The following is a 27452-nucleotide window of genomic DNA, read 5'->3' on the forward strand; positions in this document are numbered from 1 at the left end:
GTAGTTATCAATGTAATGTGATTTCATTTCATTTGAAGATTTCAGTAAATTATGTAGTGTATGGCAGTATTTATATCATGCTGCTATATTTTGGGACGATAATGACACGTGTTTCAACGTTTTTGTATCTTCACTGTTCTTGAGAAAGGGGTATTCGTACTGTGGTGAGTGTCAATGCGAGAAAATGCAAGAGGAAACAGTGAAAGTCAGATCAGGATATAAAAAAGGACAGAAGCAGATTTATATATTTTCATTCACACAGAAGTTTATTATGACACATTTTCTTGGGTATTGCTACATCTTGTTCTCCCTCTTTCTCCAGTTGAATGTGTCAGGAGTCCGTTTCTCTGCCAGAGGGGAAGTTGCCACACACCACTTGGTCTCTCAACCCAGGCCCAAAAGCAATTATTCAGTTGCTACTTTGCAGAACTGAAGTCACAATTATCCTCTAAATGTTTCTCACTCCTCTAAGAGAAGCGGAGCATTGGAGTGACCTCAGTCAGGGCAGTAGACTTACTGGGGTAATCTTTACACTTCCTGGTTCTGTAAAACACAGATGCCAGTGAACGCCCTCGACTGATATAAATGGACTTCCAGTCCCTGGCATTCCTTTCTTTCTTTGCTTCTTACCTAAAGAAAGCAGTATTAATCATGAAAATCAACAAGAGTTATCCACACATTCATTCATACACCTCTTGCACAGGGAAGGTGTACATTTTTATTAACCTCATGATTCAACCTGCACAAATCAAAGACTTACAAGTGAAGTTTGAAATGAATGATGTTGTTAAATGTAAAGTTCTACTTTTCATTAATTGGCAGAAATTCATCCTCCTGAGTAGGTGAGCAATATTTTCATTCTTACCCACGTATGTGTCATTTTAAATTGTGTTTTATTTGAAGAGATACGTTTATATCATTAAAAGTTAATTCCAAATTTGATCGACTGTTAAAGGCTAGTCAAGCGATACCCAGTCTTTCTTCACCTGAAACACCTTGGCTTGTTTTTGTGTCTGTAAGCCAGTCGTAACCATCATGGTTGGTGCTAATCCCAAAATGCAGCAACGCTACTTGGGCAAAATAACACTGCAGTTAATGCGTGTTCTTCTCTGGACTCTTTAAAGTAAAACTGTAACGGTCTATAGGCGGCCCCCGGGCCCCATCTGGCCCAGCGGCCGCCTATTTGTGGCCCCCGAACTGTTATTCCTTCACCGTGTGTTTTGGTTTGGTCAGCACGCTGTGTTTATATCCCTCACAGCAAGAACGTTCTGGGCTCAAGCCCCGGCTCGAGCACGGGGTCTTTCTGTGTTGAGTTTGCTTGTCCAAAGACGTCAAGAGGGGACGAGGTTAATCCAGACTCTAAATTGACCGAAGGCGTGGCTGTGAGTGTGAATGGTTGTCTGTCCATATGTGTTGGCCCTCCATGGACTGGTGACCCATCCAGAGTGAACCCGAAGGCTGCTGGGATAGGCTCCACCCCCCCTTCCGCGACCCTTAACAGGATAATAGGATGAGCAAAAGTGGAAGGGTGGAGAATGGCAACTGAAATACTCACCCAATAGCAAGGTTGTAACGTTGCTACCCACAATGTTGTTGAGGTAAACTGTACCAGGCACAGAAAAGCTCCGCCTATTAAAGTGTGGGTGTGTCTGAATGCTCAGTAGCTCCTCCAGTGGCGAGAACTGTCGCTAACAAACCTTCATGGTGTCCCTTTATTTTTGTCAAGGACGCACCTGAATGGAAAAGACACTCACCCACAACTCAGAGAAATAAACCAGGGACAAATATTGACAAGTGCAACAAACTGAGGGAATTTTATTTCGTGACCTCTTACGACACGTGTGTCAACGAAGTGCCACCTTGCAGGCTTCGAACGGGTTTCTTCAAGCATTCCACCCACTTTTGTTAACAAAACCTCAGAGGATGTTCTGGGTCTCTACGAGTGACACGTGTGTCCAACTAGATGCAGATTCATGTTCGGACAGATGCGCACACCTGCACACTGAGTCCTATTCACATCACGCTCACTCACGGACTGTACCACTATGTGCATGTTCACACAAACCCACACCTACAGACTGATTCCCTCGCACTTAAAATACTACTCAGCAAGTGATAGATGCTGCTGACACCAACCTGTGTGTGTGTGTGTGTGTGTGTGTGTGTGTGTGTGCGTGCGTGCGCGGGTGTTAGAAAGTGATAAGTAAGTGTGTGTGGGGGGGGGGGTTATGGAATGAAATGTGTAATTCAGAGCGCAGAGGCGAGGAGGCTTTGAAGACGAATACTTTGCTGGCAGGGTCAGAGGTCACGGAGCCGTCAGCAAGGACAGGAAGTGGCTGTCAGCAGCTTCAGTGACCTGTGCTGCCATTTTCAATTATAAGCATCATTAGAATATAGACAGTTTTTCTGATCTCCCTGGAAAATGTGTCTCCTTAAGACCTCCATGGAGTTGAACAGCCATTCTGTTCATAAGATGGCAACTGAAATAGTATCCATGACCATACTCTGAATACAGAGCAATCAACATTGGATGGTGGAATGCTGATATTGAAAATTTGTGATTTATTGATCTTTATTGGTTCCTCTTGTCGTAAACATTTTCAATAACGACTTTCAGTTGGTTTCGGCCTCGTCTAATGATTTCCAGTTGTGGATTTGTGGAGTTCAGTGCTGCTGTGAGTGAACACTGAACCTGAAGGCTTACAGTTGGTTTGTTTTTTTGTTCGATTCAAAGTGTTTGCTGATTAACGCTGGACAAATAAGACACCATTAGCTTCAAGCTAAGTATACCTGGCTGGCTCCTTTTAGGCGTTTTGGAGTCCCAGTAATACAGGAGGAAAGAGAACACCTTTGTGAGCTTAGACACCTATTTTTGAGTATTTGAAAACCAAAAAGTGTCATTGGAAGTAATGGCAATGCCGTCTTTGGCATTTCTATTCTGGTTCTGATCAACCAGAGGGCTTGTTGTTGCTTGACTTTGACACAAAATGACATTTATGAAGCCATTAACTGCATTTTAGGCAGAAATATCATAAACAGGTACGAAACAAAAACCATCCTGGCTGGTATTTGAGTGATGATGGTACAAATTATATCCAAAAGAGAAAAAAAAAAAGAAACACTTAAGGAAAACTGTCAAAAAATAAATGTACTAAGAAAAAAAAAACAGGGCTTGCCAACTTGCAACCAGTACCTGCCTCTCTGTACTATTTGTGCTGACAGTACAAAGACTGAGCTTTGTGAATAAAAGCACAAATCACACAAATTCTTTAAACATATGTATTTATTTTGGCATTAGTAGGATTAAGATCTACCAAGAGCGTCACTCATTGGCACCTGAAGCAACCAAAGCTATTTCAAAGACCCAGTAGTGGCAAACTAAATAACATGCTTACGGGCCAAGGCGTGTAGGTCTATTAGTAAACCACTTGCTATGTTGAGGTTATTTAAGAGTGCCAGATTCCACTGGGTTGTTTTCTTTGGTGAGTGACAGTGTGTACTTGTTTGTCTGCCTGTCTGTTGTGTTTGTTTGAGGGACTATAAGTAGGTAATTGGTGCATGTATATCAACCCACAAAACTCGCCAGCATCCTGTTGTCTTTGTGTGCTTTTCACATTCTTCAGGTCTGACTTCTCTTTTTGAGGCTATTAGTTGCTTTCAGCGTCAGTGAGAAACTGGCTTCCAAGTGGTTGTCCAAATATTGAGACCGAATACGCACTTGCCTCAAATCTAATCAGCTCATGTTTGAAATGCTGTGTGTTGGCAAGAAACTCACTCCGGGGACCGATACGATCACCAACAGCCAATTCTCAGAGGGCACCGAATGTAAACAGTAAATGCAGGTGTTTCCCAGCAACATCATATTTGTATTTAAGTCTGTTTTATTGCAACATCACTACAAGTTCCAAAGTTCTCCTGATTTTTGTGGCAAGATTTAGAGCTTTTGCAAATGTCCATGGCAACCCAGGCCGAGTACCGACAATCCCACAGCAAAAACGCCCAAAAGTGTCTTCCTTGAACCGCCACCAAGCACGTAAAATGTCTTCTTCCTCTTGATGTCATGAGGTCTAATATAATTTATCCTACCGAGAAAAGAGTCCAGAACAAACAGCCAGAGAGAATCAATAAGTTGAAACTGTCGCCATTAATCTATACTACAAACAACTGACTTCTTTCCCGGCTCTATTAGAGGAAATCTCCACCTACAGATGGTGCCAAAATAAATATACGTCTCCAGGGAAGAGAAGCGAGGAGGACAGAGAGAGAGAGAGGGAGAGAGAAAACGATGCAACTACAGCAACAGCCATCAACATCACAAAGGAAAATGCTGCCTCCGCTGTGTGGTTTGCGCTAAGTCTGGACAACATGGGATACATTTTCATGGATGCTTTACGCCAGTGACAGTCCCCCGAATCATTCCCTGCCTATAAGCACTTTCACAAGACCAGTCTGGAGTCAAGAAAAGCATCGCACTTCACCACACTGGTGCCTTTGTTTATTTCTAATTTAAAGCTTGGCTGAAGAGATGATGCTGCGGTTGCTCTGCGTTTGGGTAGTGAGGTGATGATCTCACAAATGTCACAAATATTACGTAACACGCAGGGATTACCTAAAGGGAAAAATAGATGTTTTTCGATGTGTTTTTGTTCGTCGTTCCAGCACAGCCTTTAACATCGGGCCATTCATCAGATTAGAAGTTAATACAATCAGAGGCGAGCCTCAAGAGAGCAAACGAGCTGAAACAAATCTCATACTTTTGTATTGTTCCCATCTTTATTGTGAAATCCATCCATCCAGTCTACCACTTATCCTGTTAATGGTCGCGGGGGGGCTGGAGCCTATCCCAGCTGCCTCGGGCGTGAGGTGGGGTTCACCCTGGACGGGTCACCAGTCCATGGCAGGGCCAACACATAAAGACAGACAACCATTCACACTCACAGCAAGAATTTGCCACGAATGTCCACAAAGACACAAGGATGACCTGAGATTTCAGTGGTTAAGGTCGAGGTCGCAGTCAGCTCATTTTGACACAATACCTCGGGAACAACGATGGAATTTCGCCATATTTGCCACAAACCTTGGCGGGAACTAAAGGATGGACTTGCACAAACAGATTGGTGATTGAAGGTCACTGTGATTGGCACATATCCCAGAAACATGCAGCTGCCCTGTGATGATGCTCCTCTTTGTGTTCTGTGTTCAGGCTCGTGTCACGTCGTGTTTTAAACTGTGCCAGCACTTTTAATAGAAAAATCTCTCACCTTTTAAATAAAGGTGCTTGTCTTTTCTCCGTTACTGCTTTGCGATCCTAGAAGCTGTATCTCTCAGAAGACAGACAAAGGTGCCGATCATCTCCTAGAATATCACCTGAGCTGCGGATGTTCCTGACAGATTGTATCACGTACTCTTATCCTCGTTGCTTTGTGGATGTCAGATTAAGCTTTGACGTCGGTGTACGTGTTTGACATAACAAAAAAATAGAGGTTTTAAGATTCAAAAATACAAAGAAAAACACACACACAAGCTCAGATACCATATGGAGGGAGCTGAAAACACAAGTGGATGCGTTTATCCAGGCATCCTGGCATATTTAAATACTGAAGATGTCAAATACACGCAGACTATGGCCCAGTGAGTAACTGGGGATACGTGACGCAGGACAGACTGCCAAGCTAATTTGACCCCATCATGGTCTGCCTCTTTACTGCTGTTGTTATTCTTCCTCCCACCCCATCAAACCACATTTCCTTGTCCAATTATCCGTAAGGCCATGTCCGATTGTAGCACGGTCAGTGCCTAAAATATTTCCGCCAGCACAATGCTGAGGTGCACAGCGGGGGGATAATTGAATGAGTTTCTCATTTGCCAGCCAAGGTAGCCTTTCCCCTTGACATCACATTGTGGAATTAACTTCCCTCTGCGTTTCTCACTCTCTCCTGGTTGAGTTCGGTGAATGGTGTTGTGACAGAGGAAGCCACTTTAACACGCGCACACACACACACACACACACACACACACACACACACACACACAGCCATCCAGCTGATCATATCTGGTTATTACCTGACAAGCCACAGTCTCTACTGCAACACCTGGAGTGTCGATGCGTTCTCGGTCAGACTGGGTTAAGCCTGGCATGCTTGGGACACATGGCAGTCTTAATAGCGTACCACAAGGATTTTTTTTTTAAATAGGCCAACCAGGAAATTAGCATATGCTAAATTTCTCCGTTAGCATGAACACATTGGGCTTGAGATTATTTTTGATTAGAAACACTGTGGCAAACCAAAGAAATTTGTTTTTGTGCACAAATTATTAATTGCACAAGGGTAAATGCAATCGTGAGAAGCTAGCGGCATGCTGTGAATGACATATGCTGAGGACGCATGGCTAAAAGAACCATCGCAACTAGCTTCTTGTCCATATTTTCAGCTCGATGACGTCAAATGTCCACATTATCTGTAACCTCCATTTTAAAGACATGTAAAAAGCTTCCAAATTCACAAGCATTGCATTTACAGATGTATATTATGCAGTGTAGCACAACATTAAAATATCTATTGCTGGTATGAACTACTGACCATATTTCAGGCATGTAATGAAAATTGGAAAGCAGATGTTAAACAACGCTAATGCCACCACAACTAGATTTGTGCTGCTTCTGTTTCGGTGTGATGACATTTGAATGTCAGTCCATTGTCTCGTTTAGCTACTCGTCAGCAACAGCTGTTATAATTTAATTCTGGATTTTTAGAACTAATTATTGTACCCCTCCATCGGCGATTGTCTGTGAGTAAAGGGGGTGCAAAATTTGGAGCTTGTTCCTTTTTAATGTCGTCACTTTTCGGAAGGAAAAAAAATGTTTTCCAACTGTCAAAGGTTGCCAACTCCAAGTGCCAACTAGGCGAAATGTCAAGAACAGTTGTAGGAAGGTCTGCTTCAAGCACAATGATTAATGAGAGAACTTTTCTTAGAATATTGCTCTGGTTTTTGTAGATAACTACACATCTGGAATGGGAATCCTTGTGCGGTCAGTTGATATGTGGATGTCTTTGTATAAAATGTCCAATTCTTATGTACTAATGTGTGATATATTTGGAAAACATGACCTCATGTGTCAGTGTTGCCATGTTGCACTAACACTCTGGAGCTCCCTCAATTCTCGTGACAATAGAAATGTCAAAATTGCTAAATTATGCTGTACCTCAATACTGACATCAATACTGAAAACTGTTCAAAATATTGTATTGAATAGAGAATTTGGAAGCTACGTGAAGTGGCTCTGGTGTAAACGCTTGCACATTCTCCGCGTGTAGATCCAAGATTCTGACCGTCATCAATAATGTTACTGTACGGTTACACCTTGGCTGCGCGGTGCGAACAAGCAGTCACTCTGCAGCCTTGATGTTGGACAGGAGCAACACACAGACTTTGTCCTGTGTGCTTTATTGAGTCTACTGTCGTTCCTGCACAGTGTCATCCTGACAAGCCATCTTGGCTGTTGGGTTGTCACTTCATCTACCACATTTGATTTTCAAAACACAGCTGGACAACAGCACCGCACTTTCAGCTGCTGTTGCTAATGTGTTAGAGGAGTATTTGACCATGGAAACTTTGATATGAAAGACCAGGTTCTTTTGCCATCAGAAAAGTATCCAACCACAGTTAAGTTAACATGCCTCCGAATCCACGTTCTCTTACGCGTGCCTTTCCTGTGAGTCATGGAACCGATGAGGAAAATACATGGAAAGAATATCATTTTAGGACAAAAGATCATGACTGATTCAAAAATGGGGGGAAAATTATGTTTGCAAGTGACCCAGATTATTACAAATCTGTCTGCAATGTTGCTCAATAGCAGCAAAAGTGAGTTGAGTGTCTGTAATTGTGTATGTGCACGAACGTGTGTGTGTGTGTGTGTGTGCGTGCGCGCGCATTTGGGCCCCTGCAGATTTGTTGTTGTTATTCTAACCACCCAAGCCAAGAGCAGATAGCCTTTCAAAATAAGCGCTCTCACTTCCGACTGCACTTGGATTGGATTTTTTTATCCACTGTGGAATGCCGGCTTTTGTTGTTGTTTTTGGAAAGTGGATCTCATGGAAGGGGTGGAAAAAAAAAGTATGTGTTGGTTTGTCCCTAACACTGTGGTATGTTCTCTGTTCTCTGTAAGTGACACAAAGTCTGAAAGGAATGTGATGACACATCACTACATCATCTACAACTAATAAATGCTTTTACCAGTTTGTACTTTCCGTGAGTGTCATTCACACTGGACATTCACATTCCATGTATCATTTCAAAAGGTAGCAGTTAGCCTGCAAAGCATTTGTCAGCACAAGGTTCAACTCTTATTTTGCAACAATCGTATAAACTGAATCAAGCTTGTCACAAACTGTCCCTGAGATCCTGCGAAGCCAGAGATGCTGAACATTTCAAGACCATGGTGCAAGAAACACTCAAGTCACATAAAACCGAGTGCCACTGCAAGAGGAGGTTTGGAGGAGGGAGTTGTGTTGCAGATGCAGGCGGAGATCTAACTGCCAGGAATAAAATCATTTTGTTTCCTTTTAATTGTCAAGTGGGTTTTTCAGAGATATCCTGCAAAAAAATAAATAAATAAAAAACATCTGTACCTTCAGGCTCAGGCCCTAATAAATATGCAATAGGTGTGTATTCACCAACTGGCTTGGAGTGAATAAAACAGGTACGGTTAGTATCAGATATGTTGCGAGCCATCCAGAGACCAGGGCAAAAATTTGGGAATATCCATTAAATTTCAGAAAGCAACTGTGATGGAAAAAGTCTGTCTCAGAGCTTATTTGAAAAAGGGGTTTTCATCTTATTTTCACCAAAGGCAGAAAACCACCAGTGTAAAAACTTTTTTGGGGGGGGGGGGGGGGGGTTAGGTGTGTTTTTCAGAATTTTGCCATTTCCGTCAAGCTTTTCTAATGCAATACGTCAAAATGCGCATCCAAATGCGTCGATGGAAACCCAAGTCTTGTCCTATACAGATGACGTGTGCCAAACACAGAGGTTGTTTTTTTTTTTTTGGTCAGTTCTTCATGACTCAGCAAAACATTTAAAAGCAATTCCACACCAAAAAGACAGCTACAAAGCCTGTGTTGTTCTCCATCAACGTGTTTTTGACGCACATTTGGAAGTATCACATGTACACCCTTCACGTAGTTTTGGTTTTTTTTTCAGAAAAAGGAGTGAATGCATATTCCCTAACTTTATCTTTGGCACAGGACAAGAGGAAGAACAGTGGGATACTAGGATACTTGCTCCAAAGAGCAACTACTACTTGGCCAGCTCAGTCACTTTTACTGGTATATGGCTAAGAAGACCTCTCATCCTTCCATGTTCGTGGTAGCCGTGCTTGTGTATACTGCCATCTTCTGACAAAAATATGCATTACACCGCCCTGTTCTCTCGTTCCGGACTTGTTTATAGACCAGTTCGCGTCACGTTATCACTTAAGCAGTCTCAGGTCTCCTGTTCCTTTATACTGCTGCGAAATATACGTATATGCAACATAACGTAGTGAAAAATGGTGGCACTAAAGAAGTTTGGCCGCTATCCTGATACAGATGGATAGATTGTAAGTTTCAAAACAGCCATTCACATCTTTGTGGTGCCCCACTACTGCATATGAAGAAAGGCTCAAATCAGCTTAGCATAGAGCCAGGTGGGTTCAAGCTCTGATCAAAGTCACGGGGGTGTGGGGGTCCTCATTTAGTATTCAGGATAGCTGCCATGCATATGTAAAGTGTTGATTAACAGCTGGGGAACCTTGGCACCATTGCCAGCCCCCTCAAGGTGTGGACAGGTTCCCACTCCTCTCTGCCAAGCTCAACGACGTGTCTGTGTTTGAAGTTGAAATCATGCAAGCATCTGTGTGGAGAGTCAACCTGAATCAGGATCCCTGCTTCATCAGTGGACAGGCACTTGATTTACATCGGCGCTTCATTTGGAAGAGAGCGCCTGTCTTTTCGACGCTTACGTGGTTGGGTTTTAATAGACTGTTCAGTTTTGTAAGCTGCTCCGTAAAGCAAACATATCTTCAGCTGCAAATGGAGTACATTTATGTGTAATTCTTTCTTCTTTTACATTCTCAATGACAAATGCATGAACGTCCATCTTTTTTTCTCCTCATAAAGCTGACGTTTATGGTGAAATACTGTAGGTTCAGTGGTTTTATTCGAAGGAAATTTTCTTATCTTGGTGGTAAAATGTGTACCGTGGAACCCCAAACCAGCTCTGAAACAAGTGTGTGTGTGTGTGTGTGTGTGTGTGTGTGTGTGTGTGTGTGTGTGTGTGTGTGTGTGTGAGATTTTCCTGCATTTTGACACCAGCTCTCACTTTCTCCTCCAAACACTGAGGCGTTTTGGAGAGCGGATAGATTGGCTGCCCTGCCGCTAATCCCTCCAGGCCTCTCAGTGCCTGTGCTATCACTGCTGCTTTGACAGATATCATCGGCTCCAGATCTCACACACTTACACTGTCCCATTGCTGCTATCTCTTCTCTGGACCTATGCCAGTATTGAAGAGTCTGCCAAATATGTATTTGAAGAGATGCATGCACTGTCAAGAGCAGGAGTCCATTTCTCTACCACCGGGATCAATCTGTACCTATTTACCATCTTAAGGTACAAAAGCTGTACTTCAGGCAGTACAAGCACTTGTGCCCCTAAAGGTACAAAGATGTACTCTAATTTGATTGAAGGAGGCCTGAGCCTGATTGCTGTCCTGCAGTTTAAGGTGTTAAGTCAGTCAGTCAGTCCACAGAAAAGCTCACAGTTTCCATTGTTTCATGTCATTGTTTTAACTGCTGTTTCACTGGGTTTGAACAAAACAGGCGCTCTGAGACTCGATGCTTGATAAAAGATGACTTGCAACTTTTACAGCGTGTTGGCTCGGTCTCACACGCGTCCGTTAAATTTAAAGGTCTAAATTCTTGTCTTTTATCCTCTCTTTTATTTGGCTACGCAAAATAGCTATTTTATGAGTGATCACAGACTATTCCAGTGGGTAGAAGCTACTATTCATTATGATTATAAAGCCACACATGAGCTTATTTTCTGTACTTTTACTTTCCTCCTCTACCGTGGATATGTAAAAGTACCCAGCTGTTGGCGTTTATTTTTGTTTGTCCGATATGTTTGCACCATTATTTAATGCTTGATGTACTGTATGATTTGAATGATTAGCTACATGTTGAGAGTTACTGTAAAGGGCAGCCCCTTCCCACAGACTGGCTCATGTGGTTGCCTTTATGTTAATACTCTAACCTAAAGTATGTGCAGACTATTCGGAAAGGTATTATTAGTGGGTATGCATGTGTATGCTCCGTTTGGCGGCGTCTCTGCAGTCGCTAACACCATCCACTGACTCACGGCTTACAGAGAATCCACTGTGGCCCAGCAGGACTTGGAGTAGATGCCTCATAAAAGGCCGAGCCCCCGCCTCACGTGTTCAACATTAACACGTACCGGCATGACACAAAAAAGGTCCTGAAAGGTTCACACATAAATTCTAGAACATCGCTGTGCTAACAGCTTTCAGGAGCCGTGGAGAACCGGGGAGGCCTTCCTGCATCTTTATGCAGCACAGGGGGCGCCGACAGCTGGGAGCAGGCTGGGAGCCGGAGAGGCAGGCAGCCCGGAGCTTTGAGGATCAGAGAAACCAGGCTCTCCCTCTCCTCTATTCTCCTTTTCCTCCCTCACTCCCTCTCTTCATGGGCTCTGTAATTACACTCCTCCTGCCAGGGCTGCTTGAAGTTTGGCCAATTAGACAATAAAGGCCCGAGCTTTCTCTCCTGCTCTGCACCCTTGCTTGTGTCCTCTCTCCTCATCACTTGTTTCTTGGTAAGCACGATCTCAAAACTCATCTGCATCTACCATTGGCATCCTTTCGTGATTCACCTTTACCCTCCCTGGATCTCATCATGTACAGTAAATGAATGGATATCTGTCTCCTCCGGCCTCTTTAGTGTCTTTTCTGTCTTCCCCACATTCTGTTATTTTTTCAATCCATCCGTTGACCTCCAGGTTCATTTAAATCATCATTACAGAAAACCAACACACCGTCTCTCCAGCAAAGCCAGCAGATGGTCTTGTTTTCTCCAGGGAAAATAAAGATATGTTTCTCTGACTTTAATGGCCTTTCTAATTGTATGTGGTGGATTGTAAACGGTGGCTAAAGTTAGTTTGGGAACTGTAGCCGGTATCTGGGGCGGACACAGCAGTTGCTCGCTCTGTGTTGCCCAGTGTTCTCTCTGGCGGTTTCAGACCACTGGCAAGCAGCTGGGTTGTCTGTAGGAGAAATAATTACCATTTTAGACCTTTCTCCCATTTTTTATGTCCACGTCCTGCCCTTCGTTTCTTGTCCTGCTGATGTAGGGTTTTGAGGAAGCCTAGAATTGAGGGCTGTTTTTAGTGGTTATGTGTGACGTTCTTCGTTATTCAATTTAGTCATATCGCTAAACCTGGAGCCATGTCGGTAGCATGCTGGCAGGCAGAGTCATGTGTGGGAAGTGTATTTGATTGGTTAGCCTTTGCAGCACAGCTAGCTGGTCCGGTTACTTGCTAAAAATTATGTACTCTATATTCTGCTTTTGCATCATACCTGTGTAATCAGTTTCTCCTCCTATGGCCTTGAAGGTTAAAGCAATAGTTTGATACCACTCCCATTGAACCTAGAGCCAGCAACTGTTAGCTTAGCTTAACATAAAGTGACAGGAGGTTGAAACAGGAAGCCTCCTAACTAGCAAAAAACATTCCCACACTTGCTAACAGCACCTACAAGTTCTAATGATGTCAAAAACTGTCTTCAACCACAGTTAAATAATACCGATGTCACCCTCAATTTTATGATAAAAGAATGTTTTACACCTTGTTTCAGCATATTTTGAAAAATTGATCAAGTTAAAAACATTGTACCAAAAATATTACCTTGAACATTCCACGTAATATTCTCAGAACTTCTTAATCATAAAAAAGTTATAGTTGGCCTCACTCTCTTGGAAGGGAACAGAAGTCACTCGGAAAGTTTCATTGTAAAAATAAATAAAATAAATCATAATTTTTTACTTTTGGGCAAACAAAGAGTCGTATTAGAATTAATGTGAGATTTGATTTAGACTGAATCTTTTCAGTCAGTTCACTGAATTGTTTCTTTTTCTTCCTCTCCTTACAGCAAATCCTTCGTAACTCCCGTGCAAATGCCACCAAGGCCATTTTCCTGATCACTGATGGCTACTCCAACGGCGGAGACCCACGGCCGGTGGCGGCAGCTTTAAGGGAACGTGGGGTAGAAATCTTCACCTTGGGTATCTGGCAGGGGAACATCCGAGAGCTCCATGATATGGCCTCTCAGCCCAAGGACCAGCACTGCTACCTGGTGCACAACTTCGCTGAATTTGAGGCTCTTGCTCGTAGGGCACTACATGAAGGTAAGAAGTTTGTTGTTCTTTCTTTCCTTTTTTTTTTTTTTTTTTTTTTAAAGCAGAACCCTGAGTAATCTTGACACCCTTCCCATTTACCTCTTTCGCTTGCCCACTGCGTGTACGTCAAACTGTGTTTTGGTAAAGTGACATTGAAGCTACCGCAGCTACTCTTTCATCCCTTTGAAGCTTCAGTGCCTCTACCATCAACATTTGCCCTTCAGCAGCCAGCGAACACTGTTAAAAGTTCAGTGTTTACAAAAAAGGAGAATAGATCGTATTTTAAATCGAATTTGACAAGGTACATTTCCCATGGTCTCGTCTGTTTTGTAGTGCCAACAGCCATTAGGCCTCACTTCCATTCAGATTGGATGGCGTAAGGCCTTTTTCCCACACTTGAGAGGGCGTTCCCACAATTCATGGCTGCAAAACTTAAAACATCACCATGAATATCACAATTGAGTACAGCGCTGACTGTATGGAGAGCTGTAAATCATGCTCATGTTCTTGCAGACTGTCTGAAATCCCAGACAGCAGGACAGTGCGGGGAGAGGGCCGTGAGAAAGTAAGCCAACAGTGCTATCAGCCTCTGATCTGTCTCTTACGCTTTATCTGGAAGCATACAACTCAAACATGGAACCACATGTCGGGCCACTCTTACAGCATCTTTTCTCTTGCTGTGGCCCTCAGTTAGACGATTATGAGTCCGTTTCAACTTCATGTCAGTTGGTCTTAAGATTTCTGTTTTCTGTATCTGCCCTGTGTCTCCCACTCCCAGATCTCCCCACGGGCAGCTATATCCAGGAGGATCTGTCGCGCTGCTCCTCTCTGTGTGAAGCGGGCAAGGATTGCTGTGACCTGATGGCCAGCTGTAAGTGCGGTACTCACACCGGACAGTACGACTGCATCTGCGAGAAGGGATACTACGGAAAGGGGCTGCAGCACGAGTGCACCGGTAAGCCAGTGAAAGATGCCTCGGTGGCTAAGTTGTTTCCCCTTGCAGTCAAAAGTGCTTCCCTCACCAGTTATTCTTCTCCAACCGCTGATCCCTCGAACACAGCTTATGTGTGGAGAGATAAATCAAACTATTTATAACTTGAGCAGCTGAACACCTTAGCAGCTGTGTGTATGTTTGTTCTGTGTGCATCAGGGGACACGTATAAGTTAAGAATTACTCTAACACGCGTAAAAGGACACATAAGATCTCTATAAAACAGAGGGGTAAAAAGAGTTGAACTTGCTCTGGACAAGTGTTCTCTTTAAAAGAAATTAACCGATCTTCTGCGTGCTGTGTCTGGGTTAATGTGCTCCAGTTCCAGTTCAGCAAAGCTATGCTCACAACACTTTTCTAACATTTGAAGTCCAAAGATTATCAAAGAAAAACTTAAACTCCTCAAGTTGAGACAGCAGAAAGATTGTCTCCTTGTCTGTCCAGGAATGCCCCCTGAGTCTGGTGAGCTAAAAGATTGAGCTCTGCATTTACGTCCGCGTCCGCACCCACCTATAAGCACTTTGACATGGCCGAGTACTTACTGTACCTTGACTGACAAGCTCCTTCCTCCAATCAGCATAATTAAACGTACAATGGCTTCACATCCATAATCCAGTTGGAAGAACAGCGATAGACGTCTCTCACTGCCGAGAAACTTGTCTTGCTAAATTATTGAGTCTGTCTGTGCACTAACTGTGCTGGCGTCATCCGCAAGAACCAATCAGGAGCTATGTTACTGTTTGGGGCCAGCAGAACAATTAGAACCCGGTCCTGATCGGTTCGCTTATTTTCTAATTCGTCAAAGTGGTTCCTCATAGGAGGGGAGCCAGGTTTCCAAGTTGAACTCTGCAGCAGGACCTACAGAACTGCCAGTTCAGGGTTGATTGATGCGCTCACATCCAAATTTGTCCAACTGCGAAAAGGATGATTTCAGTCGGACTAACGTGATTACAAGTGAGACTCAAACGAACACAATAATTCAACAGTTTCCACCATTATGGAAAAGTACTGACTGACATTTCCCTTTAGCCGGTTGTTACAGACAAAGCAGCTGAAAATGCCACTTCTCATGTTGTTTATGCTAATCGAACTGTAGGGTTGTTGAGTTTTTATTCGCCACTCATAGTAACAAGTTTTGTCATGGACTCAAGTTTATCTTTGACTTCATCTGCTTCACTGTCGTGTCTGCTGGCTGCACTGCGAGTGAAGGAACCTCGCCCTCACTGAAACTCCCGACACAGACGCCGTAAATTACACAGTCTATGTGTTCATTGATTCCATCCGCGTTGCCTGCCTCGTGGAAATCATAGGGCCTTAGTTGATTGATTGGTTTGATTTTTCTTTTTTTTCTTTTCTTTTCTTTTTTTTTTTTTTTGCTGTGGAAGCGTAGATTTTGGCATGGCGGGCCGCCATGGAGAAATGTTACCAGCTGGAACACTGAGTTAACCGTTTGTGGAGCTGACATGTTTGACATAACAAGCACATTTATACTATGAAACTAGTGATGGAGACATCTTTAGACAATCATTAAATACTATAATTTATGTCTGGTTTTGCTCAGACTTTGGGCTTCTCGAGGCTTTTCCTCATGTCTTTGTCTCCTCCACGTTAGGAACTCTTGGTCTCAGGTCGCTGCCGGGTGAAAGTTAAATAAGCAACCTGTCCACTTAACATAATGTAAGCCGTCCGCAGGGCAGATCCCTATCACATGATGCCGGGGTGTAGGATGGAGACAGTGTGTGTGTGTCTGTGACTCATTTTCAGGACACATCGCATCCTGCTGTCTTCTACCTTTTAATTTCCCACTTTAAATCCCATTATCTCAAACATGCATTTACGTCTTGTGTCTCTAAAATGCTCCTTTATTTATTTTTTTCCTGTGACTCTAATTATTTCGCCTCCACAATCTGTTATTTATAAGTTGGGGCCATGGGACTAATTATCTCGTGGTTATATGTATATTTAGATACAGTAAGAGTCAAAAAATTACCTGCTGGTCCATCTGCATCATCAGGTTGTCAGTAAGTGAGGCAGAACTTGATTACCAGCTGCTATTATTGGTTCCACTGCTCACGCTCTCCACAACCAGAGCTAGGAGGAGTGGGTTGTTTGGTAAACCAGTTTACAGAAGGACTCACTGTTACCGGAGGCTTTGGGCAGAGCCCCAAATTTTCTTTCGGGCAGTAGTGTAAGACCCGAGAAGACATTTTGTGGAAGGCATTTGCTGGATACTATTATTACAGAACACTGTTGACATTGTCATTGTCCAGTGTTTGTGCAATCACATCAAAGACGGCTGCCTTCTCACAGTTTACGGGAAGATTTGTTCTAGGATGTGGTTTTCACTATGGGCCAAACTCGCCACTGTCTTTATAATGATACTCTTCCCCTAAAATGCTACGCCAGAAGCTGCAGGTGGAGGAGGCTTGTTGTTTGTGGCCTCAAAGTCCCCATGTCAAACCAGGTCACACCAACCCCCGACGCATGTGTCTTCCCGTGTAGGTGCTGGGTCTTACACAGTCTCACATCTGTCTGCACTGGTTTTGGCGAGTTGGTGTGGCAAGTTGGCACAAAAACCTGTTAAGTGTGTGGGGGGTACGGACACAAATCAGCAAGACTGTGAGGGGAACACTCTCCCCCTGATGTGAGTCAAACATGATTTTTTTTTTTTTTCAAGCAGGCTATGGGCGCAGTCGTGCAGTGGTAACTCATGACCAACCCAACTGTAATTGAGTACTGTCAAAAGCCAGTGAAAACAGAGGAGGCGGAAGAGTATATGTCATTAGCCAGAGTCGTTATTATCTCCACCACAATATCTGTTTCACCAAGCATTAGCTTACATGGCCTAGCCTAGCCTAGCATAAGCCTACATAGCCTAGCCCTGGCTCCAGGGCATAAAACGTTCCCTCTGTAATCAGTTGACTCCATTTGCTAACCCTCCACGACTTCACCCAAATGCGTTTGTTCTTTTTCCTCTTTCATACAAAGACAACCGCTAGCTTTCTCGCCACTCCCATCCTCGCGAGTCTTTTCAAGAACATTCGCTTTGCTTGGCAGTTGAAGTGAAAAGTTGTGTCTCAGTCATTAAATGTGTAATCCACAGTCGTTAAATGTGCGATCCGCAATCACTAAATGTGCGATCCGCAATCATTAAATGTGCAGTCCCCAGTTGTTAAATGTGTGATCCCCTGTTTTTAAGTCATTATAAAAAAAATCTGCTGAAGCCATTGGGTTACTCCCAGTCTTTTCATAATCTGTTAGGATTGTGAAAGTCTGGTGTATCCAAAGATTTAGTAAACTGCATGACGTATTTTTATACTGAAAAACTGACGAGAAAACAATGAAGCCTTTCAGTTCATGCCTTGCAAGTCTGCACATGATTCTGCACAAATCAGAATTAAATAAATAAACTCTGTAAATGAGACAATGAGAGGAGAAGGCATTATGATCTTTAGTGGTGTGCGTCTGTGTTGAGTCTTAATTGTTTTGAATAATACTGCCAGAGTTGATAGCTTAACTTTGTGGCAACATTTTAATTCGTTTTGCTTGAGCACACAATCAAGTTTCAACAGTTGCCAGCAGTCTGCGTAATGACAGATTCATTCGTCCTCTACAGTAAATATCCCTTCTGAAGTCTTCAGGTTTCACGGCGTGATGTTGCCAGGTGGTCTCGGCCATGAACGTGTAAGGTTAGGGGGTGGTACATTAATCACCGAACTCGCAGAGGAACGTAGGAGTCTGTGTCATTGTTGGAGAGCAGAACGACTCACAGATGCACTGGCTGGTGTGTGTGTGTGTGTGTATGTGTGTGTGTGTGCGCGCTCGCGTGCGTGATTAAGTAACAACCGTGTTAACCGCAGATATTTAGGCAGCTTTTCCTGATACAGGGAAAGTAGGTGGGACCTTGCAAAAGGAAATTATCTGGGAGCGTGCTGCTCAGACCAAACAATCACAGCAGAAACATGGATAACGATCTACTCAAAAGACCAAAATCCTGGTTGGATTTACCCTCTGGGTCTCCCACCACATGTTTTTGATCCAGAATGAGATAAAAGCTATTTAAGAAGGAAAAATAGACATTTGAGAAACTGATGAGATTAAATAATTCAGATTTAAAATCGAGAGAAAGCAGTAAGAAATGACAGAAGGAGGAGGACGGAAGCGAGAGCCAAAGGAAAAGAGCGTCAGGGTCAATGTGCCAAAAGCCTGGCTCCTTAATTCTAATCAGATGTTGTCGAGACTGGAGCCTCGCTCTGCTTATTAATCTGGTTTAATTAATAACAGACTTGGTAGCAGCTCAAGGAAGGAAGGACGCAGCGAGACGCTTCAACCACAACTGAGGGCTGCTTCGCTTGTCTGTCTCTTACTCTCGCTTCTGAGGTCTCATGAGTTCTGCTGTGGACGTTTGATTGTGTCATCACTCTAATGATATAGAGCTGTCATGTGCCCACAACACCCCAGCCCAAGCTGTCGCCGCTGTTGTGGATACATTGGCAGACGGAGGCCCTATTCATCTCCGATTTGGTTTTGTTAAGTGGTGTGAAATACCTATACATGTTTTTAACGCTGCATTTATTGAAGGTTTTATTCTTTAATAACATATGAGGTTCTTTTCATATAACAGTGGCTCCAAAACCAATTAGGTTTGTGGTGAGAGCAACCAAGAAACACACAATTCTGTTGCTTTAACCTCAATGGGCTTGGCTGAACCAGAAGTGTTGTGTGAATTATGGGTACACGGTGTGCTCCACTGATTGCCAGGGTCTTTGAGTGGCAGACAGTTACACATTGCAACACTGCTGCTGCCAGAGTTCCTTTGGTTTGTGTGAAGGTCGGTGTGTGTGTGGCTTCAGGTGGGTTAGTTGTCTAGACTCTGTACTTGGAGACGTCTCACGCTTTTTGGACTTTGTCGTCACATTTAAAGTTATACTTCACTTTCATGTCCTCAATTAGGTGTTTTTGTTTTTTTCCCCTCCTGTTTTCTTGTTTGAAACTCAGAATTCTGAAACAGCCAGCCATGTATATTTAGCTTGAAGCTAATGGCAGCTGATGGCTAACAAAAGCAAAACTCGCCCAAAAATGTTTACAAACTCTCAACCACATCTTCCGGTATAATCCACATCCTCTTTGAAACTCCAGAATGCCGAAAGAGCCAGCCGCATATATTTAGCTCAGAGCTAATGGCGTTTGATGGTTAACAGCAGGAAAACTTCCCAAAAAATGTCACTTTATAAACACCCCAGCACATCGTCCGGTCTAATCCAAGCCCTCCTTATTCAGCCTTGTACTCAGTAATCCACAAACACTTCGATTTGAGCTAAAACACAAACTTCAACATTTCCAGTTCTGCGCTAACGTTCAGCTGAATGCGCTAGCTTCTCAAGGTCTGCCACTGAACTGGAAGTGTTATAGCTAGTTTTTTTTTAGCTCGAATGAATGTATTTGTGGATTATTGAGCATCCGACTAGATAGTTGTGTAGTTGCTGTTAACAGCAGTCATCATTAGCTTCAAGCTAAAATACGTGGCTGGCTCTGACGCATGGAAGAGTCGCAAAGGAGTGATGTAGAAAGGAAAAGACAAATCTTTAGTGAGCTCAAAGCACCCGCTTATGAGAACTTGAAAGGCTAAAAACACTTCTCGGGTGAAGTACAGCTTTCACGTCTGAAATTATGAAAGAGCCTCAGTGCTGCAAGTGGATTATTATCACTGACTGAAAGTCTCTGTTGGAAACCAAATCCCCACAGTGTACAGCAGTGTTGTTTGTGAATGTGTCAACAGCCAAGTGAAACAGCCTCTTCCACCAAACATGACTGGAATTCCAGCAGATGGAGACGAATGATGAACCCAGCAGAGTTTGGTTTACTCTGACAAGCCAAATAGCATATTGTTGTCTCTCTTCAAGCTTCCAACGATATCTGTATCACAAAGGATCACCAGAGGAATGGGGAAGTGGTTAAACGGAGTGAGAGGCAGGCTGAAGTGGGGGTCCCGGGGTGTTACATGTTTTTCTCCTGTCACACATACAGCTTATCAGCCTCTTCTGTAGCCTGAGAGAATGACAGGATCTCTGGACTGTGTTAATGTGGTGTCAACACCGCCTTTGTTCCCCTCTGGACGGGTCTGGATGTTTGGGAAAGAAGGGGGGGGGGCACAGATAGAGAGAACAGAAGACAGCATGAAATAAATAAAGAAAGTGGGAAGGAAAGGAAAGAAAACCGCGATACAATGCAGGATAGGGGTGAATTAAAAATACAAATATCTCTTGAAGGTCATGTATCATTAATGGTCTGTTGCGTGCTTTTGTGTGTTCGTGTTTCACACATCTTCAAAATCACTTCCCTTATCATACATGAGATACATATGAAGTTGCCCTTCTGCAGAAGCCTTGAGTTGTGGGATTAAAGTAACAAATGTAACTTTTGCTCATGCAGTGGCACCGGCGACCTCTGCTGCTGCGTGTGGTTATTGCAGGATTAGATTGCATAATATCCTGTTGACATCTGAGCCGTGATGGTGCCTCCGTATTCTAGTGGGCTACATTGACTGAGACAGAGGAAAGGAAGCCCAATTTGGGTTGTACTGTTTCCATCACCGTGTTGCTTCGGGATGCCCATTGTGGGGTCTAATCTGAGTTCGCTGTAGATACAGTGTGACCTTGTGTGAGTGTGTATGAGCAAGCGTGCATCAAGCCATAGGAATAGCAGCTTGACGATTACTATCATTATCCCTGTATACATGAACCTGTAGAATTACTGACAGAAGAATGTTTGCCTCTGGAACAGCAGCTCCCTTCCAACTGGTCCCAGCAAGACATTCTTGCTTGTTGACCTTTTGCATCACATACCAAACATGCAAGCAATTAATATTTACACAATCTGTGGTTTACCAGCACACCCCACAGAGCAAAATGAACAGCTTTACTGTGCCGTACACGAGGAGAACAGGAACATGTAAAACGTTGCTTTTCACCCTTGCCCCTGGCCAATGTTCCCCGACTGTGTGCTGTTTGGCTTTCAGGTAAAATACCATAAGGGGAGTTATGGAAAGTGTGTAGAGCGTCTAGATTTGAGTGAAGCGATCTCCAACCATATTTTCTAGATGTGGTACTTTGTAAAAAGATCAGCTAGTCAGAAGTATGTGTTCACGCGTATTTGAAACGTCCAGTTTTAGTCAAACTAACACACGAAACCGACTCATCCAAACATCATGTGCTGTAAAGGCATTGATTGTAACGGTAAAGGTCTGGTAAAGTTTAGGTACAAAAACACTTTGCTTCTGGAAAACATCACAATTTGCATCAATTGCATGTACCCACCAAACAGCTGTACAGTATTGTCCATTATATTCTGGTAAAAAAATTCTTTCCTGTGATTAAAAATGCTATGGTAATTTATGATTGATTAAAAACAAAACAAACAAACAAAAAACATCAACAAAACCAATAACGGCACATGCAGAAGGAGAGCTAGCATGGCCTGAGGCAAAGCTCCAACCCTGGATCAGGAGGAGGAATTAAAAAAGTAGCTTTCATTTTAATGTGGAAGTGGTTTGGATACTAAAGATTTTCTAGCCGCACTCGTGGGTGAACCAGTTGCATAATGTTGGCTTAAGCAAATACACAAACACTTTTGGTATTACAGTGTATTTGCACAATACCGCATTATGGATGATAATACGCTAGTTGATTGACCCAAACACAACATGTTATTAGTCAATCATCTCTACTTTGAAGTGTTCACTTCTTGAATGGGATATTGTTCTATCGGATTAATAAAAGCCTGGATACGCACACAGTTCCCTTTTAAGACACTGACTGAACTGAGATGACAACGGCGTAGAACGGTTTATTCCAACTAGCAGTCAAAAACCCCAAAAGTATCAAATTTGTCCCGCCTACAGGGCAACAGTGAGCTGACAAAACAATCTACTGAATATCAGCTTCCTAGCTGTTTCTGGACCTTTCAGTTGCTTCCATCATGGTCTTCATTATCAGCTCAGTCTCTTAAGTATTCAAAATGTATCCACTTTTGAGGATCATGACACGTGGTTCAAACCTCTGTGGAAGTCTCATTCATCCATCTCATTCACTTTTGTCTACTTTGGCATTGTACTAGAAATACTTCAAGTCACAATCACACATCTGTTTGCAGAAAATGAGTAAATACACATAGATGGGCCTTTAGCCTGGAATTCTGAGAGTGTGAAAGAGCATGTCGATCGAGGCGAAACTGGATAATGATGTTCAGTTTGAAAAGACACGTGACAGAGGTGATGTGTCTCTCCGTGGATGGGCAGGGGATTGTGTCAGCTAGGACAAGATAGGAATTCTCTGTGTCTGTAGTCTAAATGTTTGTGGTCTTAATGTGAACACACTAAAAAAAAAAGAAAAGTTTCCAGAATGGGAATCCTTGAAGTGGACATAAACCAAACAGAGGAACTGAACTGACAAGAAGTGGAATTTGGTTAATGTTAAGGAGGAATGTTTTTAAAGGAGAGGAATGTTGCAATTATTTATTTCCTCAGCTTTCACTGTGTGGCCTGATCTGCCACGCAGAGGTGTCCAATGTTAATAAAGAACAGTCAAAATGTAAAATGGCTACAAAGGAGGTTTTTGTGAGTCAAGAGTAATGTAGCTGACATCAACTATCTCCATCTCAGGCCTTTTATTTTTTTGCGCTACCACGTGGCACTCACACACACACACACACACACACACACACACACACACACACACACCGCCACGTTAGTTTGTTGTGCTTCACATGCTGACACACCTTTGACCCATTTACATTTACCACATTCAAGGATGTGACACATGCCAGATGGCGGTCTTTGGAGGCAACAGCGCAGAACCCGTTTATATCACCACACTGCAGTCATGAACCATTACAGTGGTGAGATTTTAGCACCATTATATAAGGCGCTTTGTGTTCATCGCTCAACTGATACCTGCGTGGAGAAGCTCTTCAAACTTCTCAGAACTATAACTACAGCATGTTAGTCCTCAGCCAAAGTACTAAAAACAAAGCGATCAAATGTTCTCTTTTAAAAGACCAACCCTTAAAATGAAGGTTCAAAAACGATATTGCGAAATGCGCACGAAAACGAAGCCAGGCAGAAGGTCAGCTTGCAATATTTCTTTAACATACTTCTCAATCCACCAATGGAAAAAGCAAAGCGTGTTTCTTCATCATATGTTTCATGGCCAGGTTCCCTGGGGGGGGACCGTACTTGGACGGTGGACTCGGACCCCACGAGCAACCAGAAAATTATGATAATCACAACAGACACGATGCACTTCGTCATGCAGAATTGCTGGTCCCAGGGACCATGCAATTCCCTACTTTCCCTTTGGCTATTTGGGCTTCAGCTGTGTTCATGGTGCCTTCAGGGCAGTTCTGCTGTGTTTAGCAAAATTACTGAACTTAAGACACAGTGAAAAACACCTATACTGATTTCCCTGTATTTAAAAAAAAACAAAACAAAAAAAAAGAGTAGCGATCGAAAATCTGAGAGTGAAAGGTTTAAAAGATCTTGTTACGGACCAAAATGTCAACCTTTCAGTGGGTCTGGCCTAAAATCAGAGCTTGTTCTAGACCAACATTTTGGACATCCAACTGACAGCCATTAGCATGGATGCCAGGACACGGATGAAAGTGTCCCAGTACTTCAGACCAGCCTTCTATTTGCTCAGTTGTTGTGATTTGCACTTAAATTTGTTCAAAAGTTAACTTGGTGTATTTCTGTCAAAGGAGTGAATATTCTCTGCTTCTTCAGCATGTTACATAAACATTCTTGTGAACACTTTTCCTCCAACTGTACAAATCCTAAATTCCCACCGGAGTCTGACTGCTTCTGTACAGTGTTCCTTCCTCTGTCCAAATTCTTCCCCTTCTATGTTTTCATTTAAAAATGAAAGCCTCTGTTACTCAACTTGAGTTCTGATCCAGTTCTGACGTAGTTATCAGTAAGGGTCAAACAGCCTTGGAGCATTTTGACAACATTTGGGGTCAAGACTCACCATTCACCGCTTATGTGATTGGTTAGAAGTTTGTTTTTTACATGGTGAAGAGAGTGAGGAGGTGGTTCTTTGGCCATAGCCATGCGTCTTTTGTGGTGAATGGATGGAGAGATTTGAGTGACTGGGCAAAGATCGGGCTGGCCCTCCGCCAGACAGAGAGGCAGTAGAAATACTACCGATAACCAGCCCTGTAATAAACATTATTTATAGGGAACATAGCCACAAACAGATTTATAGCCCATGGGATGGTTTATGATATTCTGATTTGATTTTATCTCAATGAAAGACAGACATATAAGATATTTCAAAATGTGTCGACAGAGGAATAAAAAACTTACAAAATTGGTTCAGATAGTGAACACACCTTACTGTATATCCATCCATCCATTTTCTATCGCTTTTCCTGTTAAGGGTCGGGGGGTTGGGGTGGGGCTGGAGCCTATCCCTGGGGTTCACCCTGGACAGGTCGCCAATCCATAGCAGGGCCAACACACAGAGACCTACAACCATTCACACTCACAGTCACACCTACAATCAATTTAGAGTCTGGATTAACCTCTTCCTCTCCTGATGTCTCTGGACTGTGGGAGGAAGCTGGAGTACCAGAGAGAACCCACACAGGCACAGGGAGAACATGGAGACTCACACAGAAAGATCCCTGCTCCAGCCGGGGATCGAACCCAGAACCTTCTTGCTGTGAGGCGACTGTGTTAACCACTGCACCACCTTACCGTATATCCTGTGTATTTACATTTTTTTCACTACAATACAAAAATTCTACACTCTGGTTGATTTTCTCAGAATTTTTCCCGCAAGGCCAGGAAACACAAGCAAACGACCAGTAAAATTATCACCAAAACATAAATCGACTGTCACTTTTCCACTTTGACCCAGCGTAGTTGCTATAGTTTCCCAATGTACCGGATCATTGCTGACGTTTTCTACACTCTATAAACCAAGACACACTGAGATGTTGCTGCATGAAGCAATGTCTCACAGCGATTTTTGCAGTTCTTTTGGCAGATGCTTCCTAACTGATGATCATGAAGACTAAAACTATAAAAATTATTTAAAAAAAAACCAAAACTGGATGCATATCATCAACGTGAAACAAAGATAAAACTAGATACATTTCATTGCGGTCGTATGCTTCCACGATTGAGCCTAACTGGAAGATTGAATTAAATTTTAAGAAATTCCCTGAATGCTTTCCTGAGATCATGTACACGTGAGCTCATCCTTAAGTCCCAGTGAACTGTTCTGCCAATTTTTTTTTTCTTAACGAGAGTGGGACGGATATCACATACATGTGACATGACCGTTATTTTGACTTTTGACCACTAAAACCTTCTCAGGTCATCTGTGGGTCCCAGTGGAATTTTGTTCAAAATTTGTAGAAATGTCCTCAAGGCATTCCTCAGATTTTGTGTTAATGACAGTGGGACGGATATCATTTACACGTAAGCTGACAGTGATCTTGACGTTTGACTCCTAAAAATTGTTGCAGTCTATCCTTGAGTCCAGGTGGATGTTTGTGACAAATGTGAAGAAATCCTCTCACGGTGTTCCTGAGACATTCTTGTTGACACGGGACGGATCTGAGGCGGCGGTTGACTTGCTCTTTGCCCGCCAATGTTTTTTTCTGGCAATCTTTGACGCCTGCTGGACGTTTGTGCTAAATTTCAGGAAAGTGTTCCCTGATATTTCGTGGCAATCTGACGGACAGACAAACCAAAAATCAAAAAAAAAAATAAATAAATAAAAGGGGGAAACAAAAACAGCAGAGGAAACTACCACTGAAAGAAAATGTGGCCGCTCTCCAAAAATTCCTAGAAGTGAGTTTTTCTGAGGGTTTTAAAAGGGCCCTGCGTCAGAGCTGCCCTCAGGTGTCCGCACAGTCTTTCATGTCATTCAGTGTTTGAAGTTTTTGCTTTAACAGATTGTGGACATAACTCTTAAAGTGCAACGCAGTGTTGAAATGCGTACGGGCCCCTCCCTCAGCGCCACATGCTTCAGCCCCCGTTGCCTCATTAAATGACACATATAGGTCTGTAAAAGCTTTAATTGATGACTACTGCTGCCGTGTTTGTAGGTCACGGATGCAGTAAAGCAGACACGACTTGTATTTTAAACTGAGGTCACGTGTGTGTGTGTGTGTGTGTGTGTGTGTGTGTGTGTGTGTGTGTGTAAAAGGAGACAAAGATGAAGGAGGGAAGGGGGTGAGCGGGACTATAAACAGGGCCTAATAAGACCCTGCAAGAGAGCATGAAAAACAAGCAGCCGTGAAACAGCCAGTGGTGCACAGTAGAACCTCACTGTGTCATTAACACTCCTCCGTCCACCCATCCCTTCATTCTTCTTTCTGTCCGCTGCCACCGCTGCCCCCCCCGCCCCCCCCCCCCCTTTCCAGAACCTCTCTCCAGCTACTCTACCGTGTCACCAGGTGCACCAGGCATAAATGAGTCTTTTACTGAGGCGTACTCAGCCGAGCAGAAACATTCCTTGTTAAATCTGCTCTGATCTGATTCCTCCCCTCAGGGGTGACCAAGGGCACCATGGGAAAGCACACTTGTCATTGCCGCACATATACAGTACGGTCCTCCGTGGCTCTGTTTCTGGCAGCTGGCAAGGGTTTTGTCCATAAATATTAAAATCTTCAGCCATCACAACATTTCTACAACCTCACCCGGTGCCTTTAAATGGCAAGCTTTGACTCTCAAATCCATTATCTGATCGATTATATTCCAATCGCTACGTTTGAACAGGTAACTGTCTGCAGTTCAAGAAGGGGTGGGAACAAATGAGCTGCTCCTTATCAGACACATAGGGTCCATGAATTGAAATGTTTTTGACACTTCATACATTTTCTTGTGATTTTTGTCACGCTGTTTCACAATCTGTTTTATTTCTATTTTCACTCTTTTCAAAATAAAGAAGAACAAGAATCAGCTGTTTAAATCAAAGATGTTCTGTTTAAAATTATACAGACGGCGCG

The 27452-nt window shown here is 43.2% G+C and overlaps 1 protein-coding gene across 7 annotated transcripts in view; it reads left to right on the forward strand.

Annotated features, from left to right (window-relative positions):
* Positions 1-27452, forward strand: part of svep1 (sushi, von Willebrand factor type A, EGF and pentraxin domain containing 1) — a 102597-nt gene that overhangs the window by 22734 nt on the left and 52411 nt on the right. For all 7 annotated transcript variants that reach the window (XM_086198119.1, XM_086198117.1, XM_086198118.1 and 4 more), the window contains 2 exons: positions 13198-13453; positions 14223-14399. In XM_086198119.1, the coding sequence (XP_086054245.1) occupies positions 13198-13453; positions 14223-14399 (433 nt within the window). The remainder of the gene's footprint in view (positions 1-13197; positions 13454-14222; positions 14400-27452) is intronic.

Source organism: Aulostomus chinensis, chromosome 24 (genome assembly GCF_037954235.1).
Source record: "Aulostomus chinensis isolate RoL2024-O1b breed Wild chromosome 24, RoL_Achi_v1.0, whole genome shotgun sequence".
NCBI lineage: Eukaryota > Metazoa > Chordata > Actinopteri > Syngnathiformes > Aulostomidae > Aulostomus > Aulostomus chinensis.